Source organism: Herpailurus yagouaroundi, unplaced genomic scaffold (genome assembly GCF_014898765.1).
Source record: "Herpailurus yagouaroundi ecotype Mexico unplaced genomic scaffold, PumYag 77, whole genome shotgun sequence".
NCBI lineage: Eukaryota > Metazoa > Chordata > Mammalia > Carnivora > Felidae > Herpailurus > Herpailurus yagouaroundi.
Window position 1 is genome coordinate 65,475,357 of NW_024412388.1, and position 19,992 is coordinate 65,495,348.

Consider the following 19,992-nt stretch of genomic DNA (forward strand, 5'->3'; position numbering starts at 1 on the left):
AGCTGGGATTCCAACCCAGGTTTCTCTTAACTTCGAAGTTCATGTTCCCACTATCTTCAGTGAAACACTGCCTAAATTTTAAGAATACAAATCAGGAAATGTTAACATATTTTATCTATAACTCAAATCTTCCTACTCCAACACTTCATACTGTTTACCTGAGGACGACTGTTTGAGCCTTCTGGACCATCACTCAAAGGCAACATAGAATATGAAAGGGACTCTCCATCCTTCTTAGGATCTAAAGGACTTTTTGGTCTAGCAGGTAAACCTACTAAAAAGAAGACCATGTACAGGATTATTAAAGCAAGACCGCCAGATAGTTCTCTATGTAAATTCTTAACATGTAATTTCTTACCTTTATCAAAAACTAGCTTTACTCTCCTAGTATGTCTTTTACGATTTTTAAATTCTCTTTCAAAGTTCCCAAGGCTATTGGTATATTGGTCCCATACAATCTCAGGCAATTGAACAACTCTCTGTGGATATGGAAGCCCTATATCAGCCTGGGGGGAAAAAACGTGACAGTTTAAATTTAACTGAAACGTTCAGAGGACTCCAAATCTAAATTATAATCAACTGGGCACTTCTATTCACTGTTTGAATCCACCAGCCAATAAAGTTAAAGATAATATAGTCTAAACATTAAATAGTAAAAATGATAGCTGGTAAGGAAGAATGAATGATATAAGCACTATTTTTAGATACAGCTCCAAAGCTGAACTACATAGACATACTGTACTTTATCACTAACATACTTTAAACATAAATAACAAAGCCAAGAAAGGATTTTATCTCTAAGAACAGCATATGAAATGTTTTGATTACAACAGATGAAACTTGACACATGGAATTCATTTTAAATGTACTCCCGTGTTCATGACTTATTCATAAAACAATGAATTATTTTCACAATAATATAACTCTCATCACATATACAAAAAATTGTGACACCTTGAGAATCATAGCTACACCTTCATTCTACTTGGAATTAATTCAGTTACTTAACCAACCACCTTTATAGAAGTCATTAGTTGTCATAATTACTAAAAACAGATCATTATAATCAGTATCTTTTGATAGGGATTTTGGTTACATATATGCATGTTTTTTTTGCCAGAACTCACAGAATGGTACAATTAGAATTTGTGAATTTCACTATATAGAAATTTCACCTTAAAAATGTTTTAAAAATAAATTTTAGTTAATAATACACATTCTAAAGTAACTTGGTGTGAAGTGTTCATGTCTGCAACTTTAAAATGCATTCTTGCTACAAGATGGAATGATGAAAGATTGATAGATACATACATGATAAAGCAAATACAGTAAAATGTTAATTATAGAATTTAGGGGTGAATATGTGTATGTTAACTATATAATACTTCCAATTTGTCTGTGTACTTGACATTTTCCATAGTAGAATGCTGAGAAAAAATTAGCTCAAAAACTATGAAACTGAAAAGAAAAATCCAGTTTAACTGTTTGACACAGAATTCATAATTTTTATTTTATTTATATTACATTATCACCATCATCATAATAGTACACATTAGTCTAAGGTTCAACTTTTGCAAAATTAGAGTGTCTTTTAAAATAGTGACTGTAATACTGAAGGAAGCTAACAAGCCATAAATGTTCTCTGCATTCTATACAACAACATATACCACAAGTTTCCTCTATTTCAATTAGGAGTTTCTAAATGTCCATTAAAACAAACATATACATGTCAACAACTTATAGCATGGTAAATCTAAAGAAATAGGTAAATTAGGTATAGATGGTCCCCAACTTACGATGGTTCAACTTAGGATTTTTTCACTTTACAATGGTGTAAAAGTGACGTATGCAATAGAAACTGTGCTTTGAATTTTGATCTTTTCCCAGGGTGGCAATATGTAGTACAATACTCTCTCGTGCTGCTGGGCAGTGGCAGTGAGCCGCAGCTCCCAGTTAGCCACAGGATCACAAGGGTAAAAAATCAATACACTGACAACCATTCTGTTCCCATATAACCATCCTCTTTTTAACCTTCAGTATAGTATTCAATAAATTACATGAGATATTCAACACTTTATTATAAAACAGGCTTTGTGTGAAGTAATTTGGTCCAACTGCAGGCTAATGTAAGTGTTCTAAGCACCTTTCAGGTAGGCTAGGCTAAGCTATGAGGTTCAGTAGAATAGGTGTATTAAATGCATTTCGACTTATGATACTTTCAACTTAAGATAGGTTTATCAGGACATAACCCCATCTAAGTTGAGGAAGAATTGTATACATGAATAAACACACACACAAAAAAAGGAAAAATCAAACTTCTAAATTAAATCCAGCAGAAAAACTTCTTTGCAAGAAATGTAAGTCATAATTGTTCAAGTGTCTGGATTTAATGTAATTCTGTACAATTTGATAAAAAATGTTAAGATGGTCAATATCCCATCTCTGCTTCTGAGATAAAGTGAAAGGAAATTCAGTTCTAAATTATACCTGGAAATGGAGAACCAGCAAATAACTGACTGCCTATAAATCTAGTAAATAAGCATAATTGCATATTTTTGCCCAGCAGGGAACATGAATAAAGTAAGATCAAGTTTAATAAATCTTTAATATTTACTTTTCTATCACCATCTGTTTTAGTTGAATCAATTTTAAGTAACCACAGTAAGTGCTCTATCTTTTTGCACCAGCAAATGTTTAATAATGGCAATGCAGAATCAATAAACACCTAAGTGGACTCACTATACAAAGAGGGCAAACAGGATCCTAAAAAGTTTAGAAGTTTTAGCAAATCAATATACAGATTCTATATACATGATGATATTCAGTGATGTGAAGCATGGAGAGAAAGTAATGACTGCCAAGGAATAATACAGCTAGAGAAATCCAAATAATAAATTAATGCAACTAAGTGAAACAAAGTCCCCAGGGCTGTTCCCTCAACACCTAGTAGACCACTTTTTGTGACTCATTAAAAACTGGTAACTAATAACTATGTTACAGTGGTCATACTTTATAGGTTTTTTTGTTTTTTAAGGTGAGTAAGAAGAATCTTTTTCATAGTTTTTCAGTTTTAATGTTTTCATACAATGCTGATTAATATTACACCTCTCAAATTTATTGAACAATCAGTGGGTCCCTAATTCAAGACACACACTATGGTAATAAATGCACATCTAAATTATCTCCATATTTACATACAAGAAAGTGATAAAACCTTGAATCACTTTCAAATGGTTAACTGTTAAATATGAAAGTTCTGTTTTAAGGAAAAGAGAAAATTGAAAGGAATTTTTACACTAAAATAAAGGACATTACAAAATTAAGTAAAATTTGTATCTTATCCTCATGTCTTCGGCAACCATAACCTTAAAGACATTTAAAATAGTTTTTGTTCTTATTTTCTATCATATTACAAGGGAAATTACAAAAGTAACTTCTATTTAAAGCAATTAATAAACCCTAAAGTAATTTTTCTTTTCACTTTATTAATCCTGAAGTCGTGAAAGAAGGAATACTCTCTAAGATGGGAAAGATAACAGGAAAAGATCCTAAAAATGGCTAGGCAATAGAACAAGCTCCTAATATAAAAATATTCAATTAAAGTTCCCAGCTATTTTCATTGGGGTATATTTTGTGTGTTCGGGGGGGGGGGGGGCAGCATCATCCTGCCTTCAGTAGTATGGTTAGGTATAGAAGGGAAAAAAATGAAACACTTAAAAAATATTTACCCATATTGAAAGAATAAATCAAGTTATCACCAAATATATTCTCAGTAACAGTGCTCAAAAACAGTGCTAATATATACCTTCTTCTGGAGTTTCTCCACAAATCCAATGGGATTTTTTAGTGCTTCTTTCTGGTGTTTGCCTAAACTTTCAAGGTCCTGGACTGCTTGAGAACGCTGAGCCTCGAGTACAGCAATCGTCTGTAACAGTCTCTGATAACTACAGAGACAAAGAAAAATACCTCACTAAAATTTTCTAGTAAGAACAATAAATTAAAAACTGAGTTCAAGCCATGATCTACTATTAAGCCACACAGTCTTTTTAAAGTTACCTGAAAGAGTTTAGTAAAACATATTACTGGGAATAAATGAGGTCTTCCTGAGTTACGAAGTACCTAGTCAGAAAATATCAGTTAGAGAAAGCAAAGCCTTATTCCCCCATCTTAAGTTTTTAATTCTTGAACCTGAACAAGTAAAGAAAATAAGAAGGCATCTTGACTTTCCAGCAAAGTCATTAGGAAACTGCTAAATAAAAATAAAATAAAATCATAAGGTTTTAGCACTAGGAGGAATCAGCAAATCCAGCCCCTCTGTTGTACTCTGTTGGGAGTAAGGAATCCGAAGTACATTTTCTTGCCCAGAGTTACAGGAAACTGTCAAATAATTCAGATATGATCTTAGGTGTCATGGTTTTCATTTACTCTATTATACTCCCACACAGGAAGTTTACTTTCTAGGCAATTCTTAACTATTGAACACTTTTAAAGAAAGGCCTTAAAGATATTTACTCCCTATCTACAAAGGTCTGTTTAGCACAACTGACATATAGTTTTACCCAGAAAAATCTACTGTCTGTCATTATCCTGAAATCTCACGATGGTATGTGTATACTAGTTAATTCTCTTTATCTCTCTCTCTCTCTTTTTGGTACAAATTGTCCTGCTTCTCTGACTGATGTCTATTTCCACATGTTGATACACATACATATGGAAATAAGTTACCCCAAAATCCTGAATGTTCGAATACACTGTGCAAAAACAATCAAGAACAAGTCATTCCAAGTTTGCTTCAAACTAAGTGGTTAAGTCCTTAACGTGTAAGTAAAACATAATTTTCTTTATGGCTTCAAATAAATTTCACTCCATTTCCCACTAGACTGTAAACTCCATAATGGCAAACACATCTGAGAAGTTCACTGTTTTATCCACTGTGCAACACACTTCCCAGCATATAGATGATCAATAAATATTTTTTGATTGAACAAATGAATAAACAGATGTTCTGTGCAACCAAAGTCTCTTTTAAGTTCAGAAGTCTGCAAACCAGCAGAAATTTCAAAGGTAAGACAATGTAATTCTAAGGTTCACAGCCATGGCATAATTCCAACATGACATTCTTCACCAGGACACTTTTTAAGCGCCCTGCCTAAAAAACATACGTTATTCTTGTTCTTGAAATGTTTATATTAAGGTAAAAACTGCTAACATTGAAGGGTAAATTCCTCTGAAGCTAAAGATACTTCATTGAAAAGTTAGAACTGAGTTAGAAAGCAAGGACCATACTAAGTCACTCCTGGATAAGTTACAGATATGGAGTCTAAACTCACTTTCACAAAGCTCTCATTTGCTTTGAAATGTATGGAGCATACAAACCCTGCCTATGCTGGCTGTTTCCACCAGGAAGGCTCACCCAGGCTCAATCTTAAGGTGACGGTAGTGAGCTGAGTACTGGAACCTATCCTCTCTACAATACTCTGAACTGCCTGCCACACTTCAACTTCAGAAGTCCTTCCCCACTAAGTGAAAAACAAAAGACTTCTCATCGTGTCTCTATAACATGATCTCTGTTTTAAGCAAGAGTTGCATACTTCTGTATCATCAATATAAAAATGGCTATGAGCCTATTAAATTTTCAGCAAACTGTTGAAAGCACAGTTAACAATTAATAAGGAACAAGAACAGAGTTACAGAAAAAATAAGCACAGGCTTGAAAAAAAGTGCAACAGTCAGGGCACCTGGGTGGCTCAGTCGGTTGAGCGTGTGACTTCAGCTCAAGTCATGATTTCATGGCTTGTGAATTTGAGCCCTGCTTTGGGCCCTGTGCTGACAGCTCAGAGCCTGAAGCTGCTGCAGATTCTGTCTCCCTCACTCTCTCTGCCCCTCCCCTGCTCTCTCTTTCTTAAAAATAAATAAAAACACTAAAAAAAAAATTTTAAAAAAGTGCTATAGTCAGTTGTTGCCACTAGGAAGAAAGCCTCTCTTTGAAACCAATAAATTGTTAACAATTTTTAGTGTACTTAAAGTATTCCACAACTCTGACTTTAAAAAAATATTTCAACAGATATGACAAAGTATAATTCTTCAACCTCTATTTGCTTCTCTTTTATCAAGATAAAATGATTATCAAATTGAAAGGCCTATAATAAACATTGGTAAAAGTCTTAAAATCCAGACTAAGTGAAATTAAGAAATATTAAGAAAATTAAGAAATATTGAGAAAATAGTAAAGTCAAGTCTTCTAGTCCACCTAATTTGAATTATTTCCTAGAGTATTCAGAGATTTTACCAGTAAGATTAACACATATATCCCCATACAGAAATGGAAGGAACTGTAAAAACCTGGGGTGACATCTTAAAAAAATATATATATGAAAAAAATTTTAAAAATATGATACAAGCAAACATATTTTCAATCCCACCTACCCACCCACTTAACCTCCAAAAACAAACTACTGGAAGCTGATCCAGACATCAATCAAGGCAGGATTCATTTGCTCATTAATTTCATAATTATTTACTAAGAGAATAAGATGCTAAAGCTTTAGTAATTATCAAAGTAAATCAGGCATGGACTTTAGGTATAACAGAGGAGCTACAATTACACCAAAGAGGGAGAAAAAAAGCTATACAGGACTGAATGGACAGGATTGGCCATTTTGTTGGGGACAGAGGATGGGTATGTGAGGGTCCATCATATTAGTCTACATTTTTGTAAGTCTGAAATTCTCCACAATGAATTAAAATAAGAAAACTTCAACTTAATGGAGGATGTTACCATTGTATTCCTCCCGGACTGGTCAGATCATCCCTCTTACTATATTCAGTTCTGCTTTACGAGAGACAAACAGGTTCATGAAAAGACAAGATGGATGAGAAAGTATAGAATAAGAAATAACAGTAGTGTCTAACATTTACTGAATGTATACTATAAGCCAGACATTGTATTTTAAGTGTAATAACACAGTCCTCATTATAAACTTGTAAGATAGGTACTATTATCTCTATTTTACAAATAAGGAAACCAAGGCACAGAGTAAGTAATCTGTCAAGATCATATAGCCATTTATTGTGGAGATGTGAGGTAAAGAATGGTTAAAGACTCTAAGAATATTTAGCCAAGAAATTAAATCCTCCAGTAGAATACTGTTTCAATCTTTATTTAATACACAGCTATGCAGAAAAGGAAACAGATTTGTTTTACAGGGTCAAGAGTCAAACAAGAATCAAATTCTGATAAAGGCACAATATGAAGAAAAACATTGTCTTAGTCAAAACTAATAAATGAAGGCAGCATAGCACCCAACCACAGATATTCATACAGATATTTAAAGGAAATTCAAGCACTAAAAATACTCACACTCTTTAATTCCAGTAAAACATGCTACTTTCACACTTTTGCTACTCATTCAACAAAGTAATCTGTAGAATGATTTTTTTTAATGTATATACTTTTGTATGAATGCAAATATAGTAACATCATTCCCACAAGGACAACTCTGTATTAAATCTATCAAAAATATTTATTTCTAAAAATGAATCCAGTGCTAAAAATAGTAGGCTTACCTGTGGCAAAGAATTGTTAATTTTATTGTCGCATGTCTTCAACATAAGACAACTTTAGCTTTTATATTATGGAATTATATTTGACTAAAATATAAATACTCTTCAATTCTAAATCTAAGTTATTTCACTACCGTTCATTATCGAAGCCCTCTTGAATTCTTTATTTACATCTGTGAATATAACACATTTATATAAAAGAGTATATATAGGTGAAATTTTTGGTGTCTACAAGAGAATACCAAGAAATTAGCAGTCTAGAAGTTTCATTTTAATGTCCAATTTCTATACACACTTTAAGAGAGACAAAGGAAGAAAGAATAAGATTTTATTTTCAACTAAACGAGAATCTTTCCCAAGAAATTAGACTTCCATTTCTATTGTGGAAACAACTTTTAAGGTTGCATGGCATTTGCTATCTTAAAAAAATAATGAGGGAACATTTTTAAAAACCCAAGTTGGGGGGCATCCTGCCAAAAAGTTGACCTGATTGTTCAGTCATTAAATAGTGTCATTAAAGACAAAAAAATATAGAAAGCTATTCTAGACAAGAGGTCTACAGCCTTTAGCCTGTTTTTATAAACAGAGTTTTATTAGAACATAATCACACTCATCCGTTTACATAATGTCCATGGCTGCTTTTTTAGCAACAATGACAGAGTGGAATAGTTGCAAAGTACAGCTGATCTCCAAAGAAAAGTCTGCTAGGCCTTGCTCTAGATTAAAGATGCAGAGATATGACAATCAAATGTGACATATGATCATGAATTAGGTCTCACAGGAGGAAAAAATGGACATTTCAGGGGACATTTTTGGGGATAGATGGGAAAATTTTAAATATGGATTATAAATTATATCATTTTATTGCATCAATGCCAGACTGCTGGGGCATAATAAGGTATTTAAGGTTATGCAGGAAAATATTCTAATTTTTAGGAGATGTATACTGAAGTGTAAGGGTAATGAATCTATAATATACTTTTAAATGGCTCAACAAAAAAAAAAGAAAAAGAAAGAAAAGTTTATAGTACATAGGACGGGAGGGAACATGAGGGGAAAGGGAGAAAGGGAGAGAATATTATAAAATGTTAAGCTAAAGAGCGCTGGGGTAGCTCAGTCGGTTGAGCACATGACTTCAGTTCAGGTCATGATCTCATGGCTCATGAGTTTGAGCCCCACACTGGGCACTGTGCTGACAGTTCAGAGCCTGAAGCATGCTTCAGATTCTGTGTCTCCCTCTCTCTCTGCCTCTTCCCCACACTCTCTCAAATATAAACATTAAAAAAATTTTTTAATGTTAAGCTGTTGACTGATGAATTTAGCTGAAGGGCATACTATCCTTCTAGCTTTTCTAACTTTTATATATTTTCTAAATAAAAACTGAGTAATGGAGAAGCTATTCATTATGCTTTGCTACTGAAAAAGAACAACTTGATTATCCTATGAACATTGAACTTGATTAAACACTGAAAAAACTAAAGGAAGTTGATTTAAAAATAAATTTATTCATTTAAATTGTACAAAGAAAAGGGAAAGGAGTATAGAAAAACTTATAAGCCAACCAATGTTTTCACATGTGTGCACTGGTGAGCAAGGAGGAAGTAAGAGCAAGAGGAAGAAGAACAAGACATACAGTGGATATTATTTTCAACAGGATAAAAACTATATAAAATGAATCAGTTCTCAGGAATAACAATCAGGCAATTTTAAATGGTAACAAATTCCATCCTAACAACTTACCAGCGTAAAACAATTTAAGGGAAAATGCTTCAATTTACTCTACACCATCATTTCAATCAAGTAAGGTATATCTACTTTCTGCAAAATACTGAGCTCAACACATACATAATTTAACAAAAATTATTTTGATATGAGCAGAACATACATATCTTAAAATTATCAATTTAGTGAAACAAAAGCTGTGATACTTTCTCTTCCTTCGTGAAGAGTTTCAAACACTGAAACTACAGAAAAGCAAAAATTCAATAATTCATAAATGATTTCTCACTATGAAAATTAGATGATCAAAAAACCTTTTATGATATTCTGTGTTAAGACGGAAATACCTCAGCTTCTGATAATATGCCTTTGCCAAGTACAAAGATCAATTCTGTATTGAAAATAACTAAAAACCCTGAATTAAAGACAAGTTAAGAAAAAAAATCATGTACAGTACCCGTTTATTTTAAAATCATGGAAGAACTGTTAAGATGCTAAGACTTTTTATTATCAGGCCAAAATCTAACTGAAGGCACAAATTAGGAGTGTCAAACAGCACAAATCTGCTTTTGCCTTGATGGCAGGTACTGGACCATGTAAGCTTGGGCTCAATTTTCTATATTTCACTTGCCCAGGAAACAAAAATCAAAGCCACTGAGGCAGATAGTCTAATAGGAGATGTTCTTCCCTCAGGCTCATCTACTCCTCACTCCCATCCCATAGAAAAGTTGCTTTGGGACTAAGAAAAGCCGCAGATAAAATTTTCAACCACAAAATGCTGTTACCATAAGACAGTCCAAATCACATCACCTGGGTGGCCTTAAAGAACCATGACTATTGTTTAAAGCAGTGCTTCTGGACTGATGCATACAAACCCATCCCCCACCAAGATACACACAGAAGCAAATGCAATCTTCTCTGGATGAATTCATCTTTACCCCAGGCCTCAAAGATAACCCATTACGAGTTTTCCAAAGAGGGGCGCCTGGGTGGCGCAGTCGGTTAAGCGTCCGACTTCAGCCAGGTCACGATCTCACGGTCCGTGAGTTCGAGCCCCGCGTCAGGCTCTGGGCTGATGGCTCGGAGCCTGGAGCCTGTTTCCGATTCTGTGTCTCCCTCTCTCTCTGCCCCTCCCCCGTTCATGCGCTGTCTCTCTCTGTCCCAAAAATAAATAAACGTTGAAAAAAAAAATTAAAAAAAAAAAAAGAGTTTTCCAAAGAAAGTAAAAGCTCACATTTAAAAATTATCAAACATACAATAAAGTAAGACACACAGAGTCTAGGGAGTCTAGGACCTACCAAAGGTAGAGGCCCTGGGAAACAAGCCTATGCTTTGGCCTTGGATCCTAAAGGGCTACACCCCAGGAATAAGGGTGAAAAGGAAGTAAACAGCCCTCTCAGAATGGACTAGTACTCAGTTCATAATTAACTAGTACACTGAAGATGCACATATGCCCAAGACCCAGATATCCCATATGTAGGTACCTTACTTCAAGAAACTCTTGAATATACACAGAGGCATATATTTATAGCAGACCTATAACCTATTCATGATCCCAAACCATAAATAATCCAAATGTCCATCTAAGCAGAATGGATAAACTGTGGTTTAGATATACAATGGAACACTATACAGCAAAGAAAATGAACGAAGTACATCTATGTAAATCAACCCAGATCAATATCACAAACATACCACAAAAGAGTACATGCAGTGTGGTACATAAACTAAACTAAATTTTGGGGCGCCTGGGTGGCTCAGTCGTTTGAGCGTCCAACTTCAGCTCAGGTCATGATCTCACGGTTTGTGAGTTCGAGCCCCGTGTCAGGCTGTGTGGACAGCTCGGAGCCTGGAGCCTGGAGCCTGCTTCGGATTCTGTGTCTCCCCCTCTCTCTCTGCCCCTCCCCAGCTTGCACTCTGTCTCTCCCTCTCTCAAAAATAAATAAACATTAGAAACATTTTTCTTAACTAAATTTTATTATTTAGGGATACACCCTAAATGGTAAAACCTTTTAAAACAGCAAATGAGAGAGAGAGTACACAAGCAGGGGAGGGTGAGGGGGGAAGGGAGATTGAGACTCTTAACCAGGCTCCACCCCAGTGCAGAGCCCAATGTGGGACTCACATGGGATCATGACCATGAGATCATGACCTGAGCTGAAATCAACAGACACTCAACTGACTGAGCCACCCAGGTGCCTCCATATTGTATTTCTTAACCTGGATTGTGGTTAGACAATTATAAACTGTTTGATTTCATAATTATTCCATATCTGTATGTAAATATTTCATTACTGTTACATGCACAAGAAACTGCACATTTTTTTTAAAAGGGAAAGTTTTCTAGGAAGAAGATGTTACAGAGGGAACACTTCTATATTTAGAACTTTATTTAATATTCACACAGGAGTCCTGGTTCAAATCCCAGCTCTATCAGAAACTGTGGGATTTTCCTCAAATCACTAAACCTTAGGCCTTAGCTTTCCCAGCTACAAAATTAGAAAAATGGACCAAGTACATAATTGCAAAAGCTTTTTCACAGTGCAAAATTCTAGGATTATAAAATATTTGTTCAATTCTGGTCATTGTATAATGGTAAGTGAAATAAGACAGAGGAAGACAAAGATTTCATTCATATGTGGAATTTAAGAAATAAAACAAATTAGCAAAGGGGAAAAATAGAGAAAGAGAGAAACGAAGAAACAGACTCTTAGCTATAGAGAACAAACTGATGGTTACTGGGGGGAGGCAGGTGATGGGATGGGTGAAATAGGTAATGGGGATTAATGAGAGAACTAGGCATCATGAGCACCAGGTGATGCATGGAAGTGTTAAATCATGATATTGTACACCTGAAACTAATACAGCACTGTATTAACTATACTGGAATTAAAATTAAATAATAAAATACAAAAAAATTCTGTTCACTCATTTCACATTCTTTCTGAATTGGAAATGAAGTCATTCATATTGTATTCATAAATACAGCATCAAGTCATTCTTTTCTTCATAGAGAATCCTATCTGATACCTGGGTTTTATCAGCTCCGCCCATAGCAAAAAGTATGCCAAGTAACTGCTCTCAGGAAGGAAGGTATTTAAGAAGATCTAAGGGATAAGTTTCCCCTACTTCACAATGTCTACTCATGACACATTAATGGCTTTTCTCTCACAGACCTTACTTCCAAAAAGAAACTGTGTGAAATGTAATAATCTGTATGGTTTATGAAGAAATTGTCTATTCTGGCTCTAGGTCACCATAGAGTATATTCCCGAAGGCAGTAATTTTTAGATGCATCTACCCGACTAGTTTTTAAAATGTATGTCTTATTTATTGTAGTGTGCTACGCTTGAGAGGAAGGCCATTTTTCTACTTCTTTAATACTGTCCCACAGCATATTAAGATTCAAGAGACATCGAAAGTGCTCATAAAGATTAAAAAATAAAAACCCACAAAAGAAAATAGGAAGTGAACAGTTATTTGGATGACTTTTTAGCTGTTAAACAACTGCATACAGAACACTGTTATAACGGTATGTATGTTCTTGTGAGTTTTCAGGGATGCTAAAGATACATACAGGTTGGTCTTTTTCCACATGTAAGACTTAGAGGGACAGAATAAATGGCAAACTTACCAAGTTTATGGATGACATGAAGCTGAGGATAGCAAATACTGTAGATGAAAAACATTAAGATTAAAAAATAATGGGGTTGGGGCACCTGGGTGGCGCAGTCGGTTAAGCGTCCGACTTCAGCCAGGTCACGATCTCGCGGTCCGTGAGTTCGAGCCCCGCGTCGGGCTCTGGGCTGATGGCTCGGAGCCTGGAGCCTGTTTCCGATTCTGTGTCTCCCTCTCTCTCTGCCCCTCCCCCGTTCATGCTCTGTCTCTCTCTGTCCCAAAAATAAATAAAAACGTTGAAAAAAAAAAAAATAACGGGGCGCCTGGGTGGCTCAGTCGGTTGAGCGGCCGACTTCGGCTCAGGTCATGATCTCACGGTCAGTGAGTTCGAGCCCCGCGTCGGGCTCTGTGCTGACAGCTCAGAGCCTGGAGCCTGTTTCAGATTCTGTGTCGCCCTCTCTCTGACCCTCCCCTGTTCATGCTCTGTCTCTCCCTGTCTCAAAAATAAATAAAATGTTAAAAAATAAAAATTAAAAAAATAAACAAATTTAACCACATGAGCAGAAAGTATGGAAATGAACTACAGAACAAACAAGTACAGAATGGCATGAACTTGCCTTAACAGGAACAGAAAATTGTGAGCCTCCCAACTGATCCTAAGTTCAATTATGATGCTAAAGTGTGAAATAGCTGCTAAAAAACACGTAATAGCAGCTTAAACTTATATAAACCCATTCAAACACCTACCAAGTATGCTCACTGTACATAGCACTATGTAAGCCAGTCTGAAGGGTACAACTATAATCACCATGCAACCCTACATCTTGATCGTTACAATTTAGGTAACAGAGTGTACGTGTGTATGTGGTAGTTGCTTATTTAAATATAGGGGAAAAAAGGGGTGCCTGGGTGGCTCAGTCTGTTAAGCGCCCAACTCTTAACTTCGACTCAGGTCCTGATCTCGTGGTTCATGACAGATTGAGCCATGCTGGGCTCTGCACTGACAGCACGGAGCCTGCTTACGATTCTCTCTCTCCCTCACTCTCTGCCCCTCCCCCACTCACACATGCGTCCACACACTCTCTCCCTCTCTCTCTCTCAAATTAAACATTAAAAAAATAGCAAATACTGAAAAGCAAGAAAGCTTCTAAAATTCCTATTCAATTCCTAAAACTGGCAAAAACTGTAATGATTAATATACTGCAAGAGAAAAACACGTAAAATTTGACTAATCATAAGTGCATAAGCATGTTATGAACAGAATGATCATTCCTGAGACTCAAACAATATTTTATATAAGAAGTAAAAACCAAGTAAACTCTGAAAATTTATGATAATTCAATAGGAAAAAAGGTTAAGATATTCCAGGTAGAACAAACAGTGCAAGGAAAAGCACAGAGGCAGGTTAAGTGGCATGTACACTGAGATAACAGTGATAGTACAGAGAAAATACAGCTTAGGGCAAGCTGAGAACACAAAATAAAAATCTTGAAATGAAACAACTGTAGATCCAGTAGGACCAAGACATATGGGTTCTAGTCCCATTCTGACAAGCTATGATCAAAATCAAATAGATCAGTCTATCAGGCCTTCAATTTCCTCTTTTACAAAATAAAGCACTCTCTAAAATCACTTTCCATTTCCAGAATCCCCAGGAGACACAGCTTGAGCATCTGTATTTAAAAACAAAAACAGGGGCGCCTGGATGGCTCAGTTGGTTAAGCATCCGACTTCGGCTCAGGTCATGATCTCGTGGTTCGTGAGTTCAAGCCCCGCGTCAGGCTCTGTGCTGATGGCTCAGAGCCTGGAGCCTGTTTTAGATTCTGTGTCTTCCTCTCTCTCTGACCCTCCCCCGTTCATGCTCTGTCTCTCTCTGTCTCAAAAATACATAAACGTTTAAAAAAAAAAATTTTTTTTTAAACAAAAACAGGGGCACCTGGGTGGCTCAGTCGGTTGAGCGTCCCACTTCAGCTCAGGTCATGATCTCACAGTTTGTGGGTCCAAGCCCCACGTCAGGCTCTGCGCTGAGTGCTCAGAGCCTGGAGCCTGCTTCGGATTCTGGGTCCCCCTCTCTCTCTGCTCCTACCCCGCTCATGCTCTGTCTCTGTCTCTCAAAAGTGAATAAAGATTTTTTAAAAATTAAAAAAAAAAACAAAACTCTACAGATAATTCTGAAACATGTCCTTCATGAATAAATACCACTCTAATACAATAAGGAGCAACTGCAAATTTTCAACAATGATGATATAAGAACACATTTGCATTTGGAAGGCTAATAATAAGGCTGCAGTGTGTAAGATAAACGAGAAAGTGGCAAAAGAAACAATACAGAAAGCTATGTAGCTGATGTATAAGATTACATTCTGAACACCATATTTAGTACTATAGTATATTCAGAAGTTGTTAACCAGCTAGGGTTCTGAAACACAAAAAGTTAAAGAAATGTAGCTAATACAAAAGAACATACTAAAACTGTCTTCGAGATATGAAAGCCTGCTATGTAGAAAATGGAAGAGACATTCCAAGTCACCCCAAAGTCAAACATCACTGAGTAGAAGTTCTAAGGAAGAATCTGAGGCTCAATATAGCAAAGGTTTCACAAAGTTGCAAACTCTTAACTAGTTAAGTTCAAACAGACACTGAATGACCACCATCAAAGGATACTATAGAGGTGTTACATTAGGTGGAAGTCTGAACTAGACTTAAATCATGGTCATTCCAAGACAAAGTTTCTAAGGATACTAGAAAAGAACATTTAAAACGTAAATTTCTTCAGTGTGATAAGGCTACATTTTATGATTTCAATTATACATTTTATAAAGGGTAAAACTAAAAGACAATAAAAAGATCAGAAGTTCAGGGGAAGAGAAGAGGTTTGAATATGATACAAAGGTGATTTTAAAAAAGGTGATTTAAAAGGTGATTTAAAAAAATCACCTTTGTAATTATTATTGAAATAATATCACCAGTGAAATTTTTCTACAGGATACTGTAATCTAGGATGCATACATCATGCATCTGGCAAAATCCATAAAACTTTTGAAGGACAAAGAATGAACTGTAAAGGTATACAAATTAAAAAAAAAATCATTTAGGTCAGGGAATCCCTAGGAAGGAATATAAACAAACACAAGATCTAACTATATTATAAACCTCATTGAGGGGGTAAAAAGGAAAAGGTCCTAACCTAGGACCTTTGGAAATGAGTGGCATCTCTAAGACTAAAGGCAAAATATTCTGCACATAAGCACTTACACTGACAGTTATTTCCCATTAGAGTAAAAATTAACAATTCTAATACTGCTATACATTTATACTGGAATTAAACAGGGGCGCCTGGGTGGATCACTCAGTTAAGCATCCGACTTTGGCTCAGGTCATGATCTCACCGTCCTGAGTTTGAGCCCCACATCAGGTTCTGTGCTGACAGCTCAGAGCCTGGAGCCTATTTCAGATTCTTTCTCTGTCTCTCCCCAGCTCGTGCGCGCGTGCGCGCGCGCTCTCTCTCTCTCTCTCTCTCTCTCTCTCTCAAAAATAAATAAACATTAAAAAAATTATAATGGAATTAAACAATTAAATAAATGGGTGATGGATGGCCATGTTTGTCAGTGCTGCAGTGGGTATTTACAGATAAGCAAGAGGAGGAGCTAGAATAATCCAGTGGTAATATAATGGATTGGAAGGAGACTCAAAACATGAACTCATGTTTAGCTTAGTATAGATACAGATGATACACATAGAAATACTCATGGATATGTGTATATATACAGGTTAGTATACACATACGTATTTTCTTACTCTGTCAGCTGAGACAGCTAAATAAAATAACATACCCCAGTAGCAATGAGCACACATCATACCCAAATACAGGCTTCTAACACCATTCTCCAAAAACAATTCTAGGAATGGGGTACGAAATAAGTAAGAGTCTGTAGTATTTTGTAATGGAAGGAAGGAAGGAAGGAAGGAAGGAAGGGAGGGAGGGAGGGAGGGAGGGAGGGAGGAAAAGAAAGAGCTCACACACACACACACACACCCAAAAATACACCACCGTATTGGGATATACGAGGGAAAAGATAGGTTCCCGATGGCCAAAGCTAAAATATATTTTTAAATGTTTATTTCTGAGAGAGAGAGAGGGCATGAGAGCGCACACAAGAGGAAGAGACAGAGGATCTGAAGTGGGCTCTGCTTTGACAGCAGTGAGTGTGATGTGGAGCTCAAACCCACGAGCTGTGATACCATGACCTAAGCCAAAGTTGGATGCTCAACCAACTGAGCCACCCAGGCGCCCCAAGATTGTAAGATTTAATTTTTATTTTATTTAAAAAATTTTTTAATGTTTTACTTATTTTTTTTTCTTTTGAGAAAGAGAGCAAGGAGGGGCAGGCAGAGAGGGAGAGAATCTTAAGCAGGCTCCACCCCCAGTGCACAGTCAACGAGCCTGACGTGGGGTTTCTGTCTCAATGACCATGAGATCATGACCTGAGCCGAAATCAAGTTTATGTTTAACCAACTGAGACACCTAGGCAGTTCTAAATAGTTGTTTTAAGAACACTTTTAGATTTATTGAAAAATCAAGAATATATTCTAGAATTCCCATTTATCTATTATTAATCTTATGTTACCATATTACAATTTATAAATCAATACATTATTATCTAAAATCTACACTTTATTAGCTTTTACCCAGTATCTTTTTTTCTGTTCTGAAATCCCTTTAGAATACCAATTAGATTTAATTTTCGTGTCTCCTTGGGCTTCTCTTAGCTGTGGCAGTTTCTCAGACCTAACTTTCCTTATTGTTGATGACCTGGGCAATTTTGAGGAGTACTGGTCAGGTATTAATAGATTTTTCTTTACTGGAATTTATCTGATGTTTTCCTCCTTATTAGGTTGGGGTTTGGGGAGAACACAGAGGTAAAGTACCATTTTTATCATGTTATACCAAGGGTATATACTGTTAATATGATTTAGTGCTGTCAATATTGACTTGATCACCTGGCTGAGGTATTTGTCAGGTTTCTCCACTGTATTCTTTTTTCCTCACCCTTTCTATACTGTATTTTTTTAAAAGAAATCACTATGCACAGTACATACTTAAGGAGTGGAGAGTTAGGTTCTCTTCTTGAGGGCAGAATATTTACATAAATTATTTGGAATTCTGCTTGGGAGATATTTTTTTCTTTTGTCATTCAATTATTTATTCATATCAGTATGACTCAAATATTTATTTTTATACCTGTACTACTTTATTTTGTTGCTTAAATTATTCTTAGCCTGGAGCCTGCTTCGGATCCTGTGTCTCGCTCTCTCTCTCTCTGCCCCTCCCCCGCTTTCAAAAATAAATAAATAAAAAAAATTTTTTTTAAATCTTACAATCTTTTCTATAGCCACTATTGCTTTGTTACCTTGGAATAGCAAAAGGGAAAGTATTTAGTTGAGGTATGTATTTAAGTTGAAATATCAGAACTTACAAGATCCCATCTAATTATTTTAAAATTAAAAATTTTAGGGGCACGTGGATGGCTCAGTCGGTTGAGCATATGACTCCAGCTCAGGTCACGATCTCACGGTTCATGAGTTTGAGAGCCCCATGTAGGGCTTTGCGTAGACAGCCTGGAGCATGCTTCAGATTCTGCCTCTGCCTCTCTGCCTCTCTCCCTCTCTCTCTCTCTCTCTCTCTCTCTCTCTCTCTCTCTGCCTCTCCCCTACATGTGCTCACTTGCGCACATTCTTTCAAAATAAACAAAAAAAATCTTTTTAAAAACTAAATTAAAAATTTTGTGTTAACAAATTTACTGTCATTTACTCCTGGTTAAACTTTAACACACTAAACAATCATTCTAATGGTTCTAGAACTCACCCATTTATAAATAATCCTCACCTGCTATCTCTGTTCAATATGAACATATTGTATCTATTCTGCTTAAAAGTAGTAACAGCTCAGAGTACTTTAAATGCAAAAATCTGTCAAATTAACCTAATCTGCAGACCTACTATGGTTATCCATCTTAAGTCACTAAATAAGCACAATTCTAGACTTTTAATTTTAGTGTTCCAGCACAGTGGTGGCATTAAAATACACACCACTATGCCTGGCATGGCTACATACTCCTAAAAAATACATTCTGATGTGGAGGCTGGGGCAAGGAAAAGGTTAAGGACAACAGTTTACTGTGATATATATACATATAACAATACTATAACAATCATGGAACAATATTAGAGCAATGTATTTACAGCACAGTGTATTTAAATAAGTGTTTTTAGGTGTTTGGTAATAGCTGGACTTAAAAATTTTTTAATCACAAGATGAAATAAAAACATTTTTTACTTCTTGTATCGACACTACTACACTACAATCTCATTATAACTATACTACTATTAACTTTACTCTTTGTACAGCTATTGTTACCTTACTTGTACTTTCTATAAATCTTTAGAGTACAAATTAGTTATGTTCAATATATGATCATATCTATTCCAGATCAAAAACCCTTTCAAGTAGGTATTACTACCACTTTATGAATGGCATAACTAAAACTTGGAAAGGTTAACTACTGGTAGATTCTTGCCATCATTCTTTCCATAATACAATTATTTACATATCCTAATTTATGTGCAATATTGAGCTTAGATTGTATACAATGGGAAAATTAGCCTATACCTAATATTCAGAAATTACTCAAAACCTAACTGAAGCCTTAATACCTGCCTTATTTTTTTTAAGTTTATTTAAGTTTCTTTGAGAGAGACGGCATAAGCGGGGGAGGGACAAAGAGAGAGGGGCAGAGAGAATCCCAAGCGCGCTCCACGCTGTCAGCACAGAGCCCAATGTGGGGCCTGAACTCAGAAACCCTGAGACCATGACCTGAGCCAAAACCAACAGTTGGATGCTTAACCGACTAAGCCACCCAGGCGCCCATCCTGCCTTATTTTTAAATAGCAGAAGAATAAGAAAATTAGCCTATTTAACAACTCTTTCTATTCACCTACAAGTACAAATACTAATTTTAGAATGCAACAGAAAAGAAAGAATGCCATTTTTTATTGAATAGATCATAAACAGAGTAAGCAATATTTTAACTA

The 19,992-nt window shown here is 35.8% G+C and overlaps 1 protein-coding gene across 3 annotated transcripts in view; it reads right to left on the minus strand.

Annotated features, from left to right (window-relative positions):
* ZZZ3 (zinc finger ZZ-type containing 3) overlaps positions 1-19,992 on the minus strand; it is a 107,891-nt gene that overhangs the window by 20,156 nt on the left and 67,743 nt on the right. For 2 of the 3 annotated variants that reach the window (XM_040470692.1, XM_040470691.1), the window contains 3 exons: positions 3,806-3,944; positions 359-506; positions 159-274 (listed from right to left, as the gene is read on the minus strand). In XM_040470692.1, coding sequence (XP_040326626.1) covers positions 159-274; positions 359-506; positions 3,806-3,944 — 403 coding nt within the window. The remainder of the gene's footprint in view (positions 1-158; positions 275-358; positions 507-3,805; positions 3,945-19,992) is intronic. The other variant, XM_040470693.1, reaches the window with a different exon arrangement.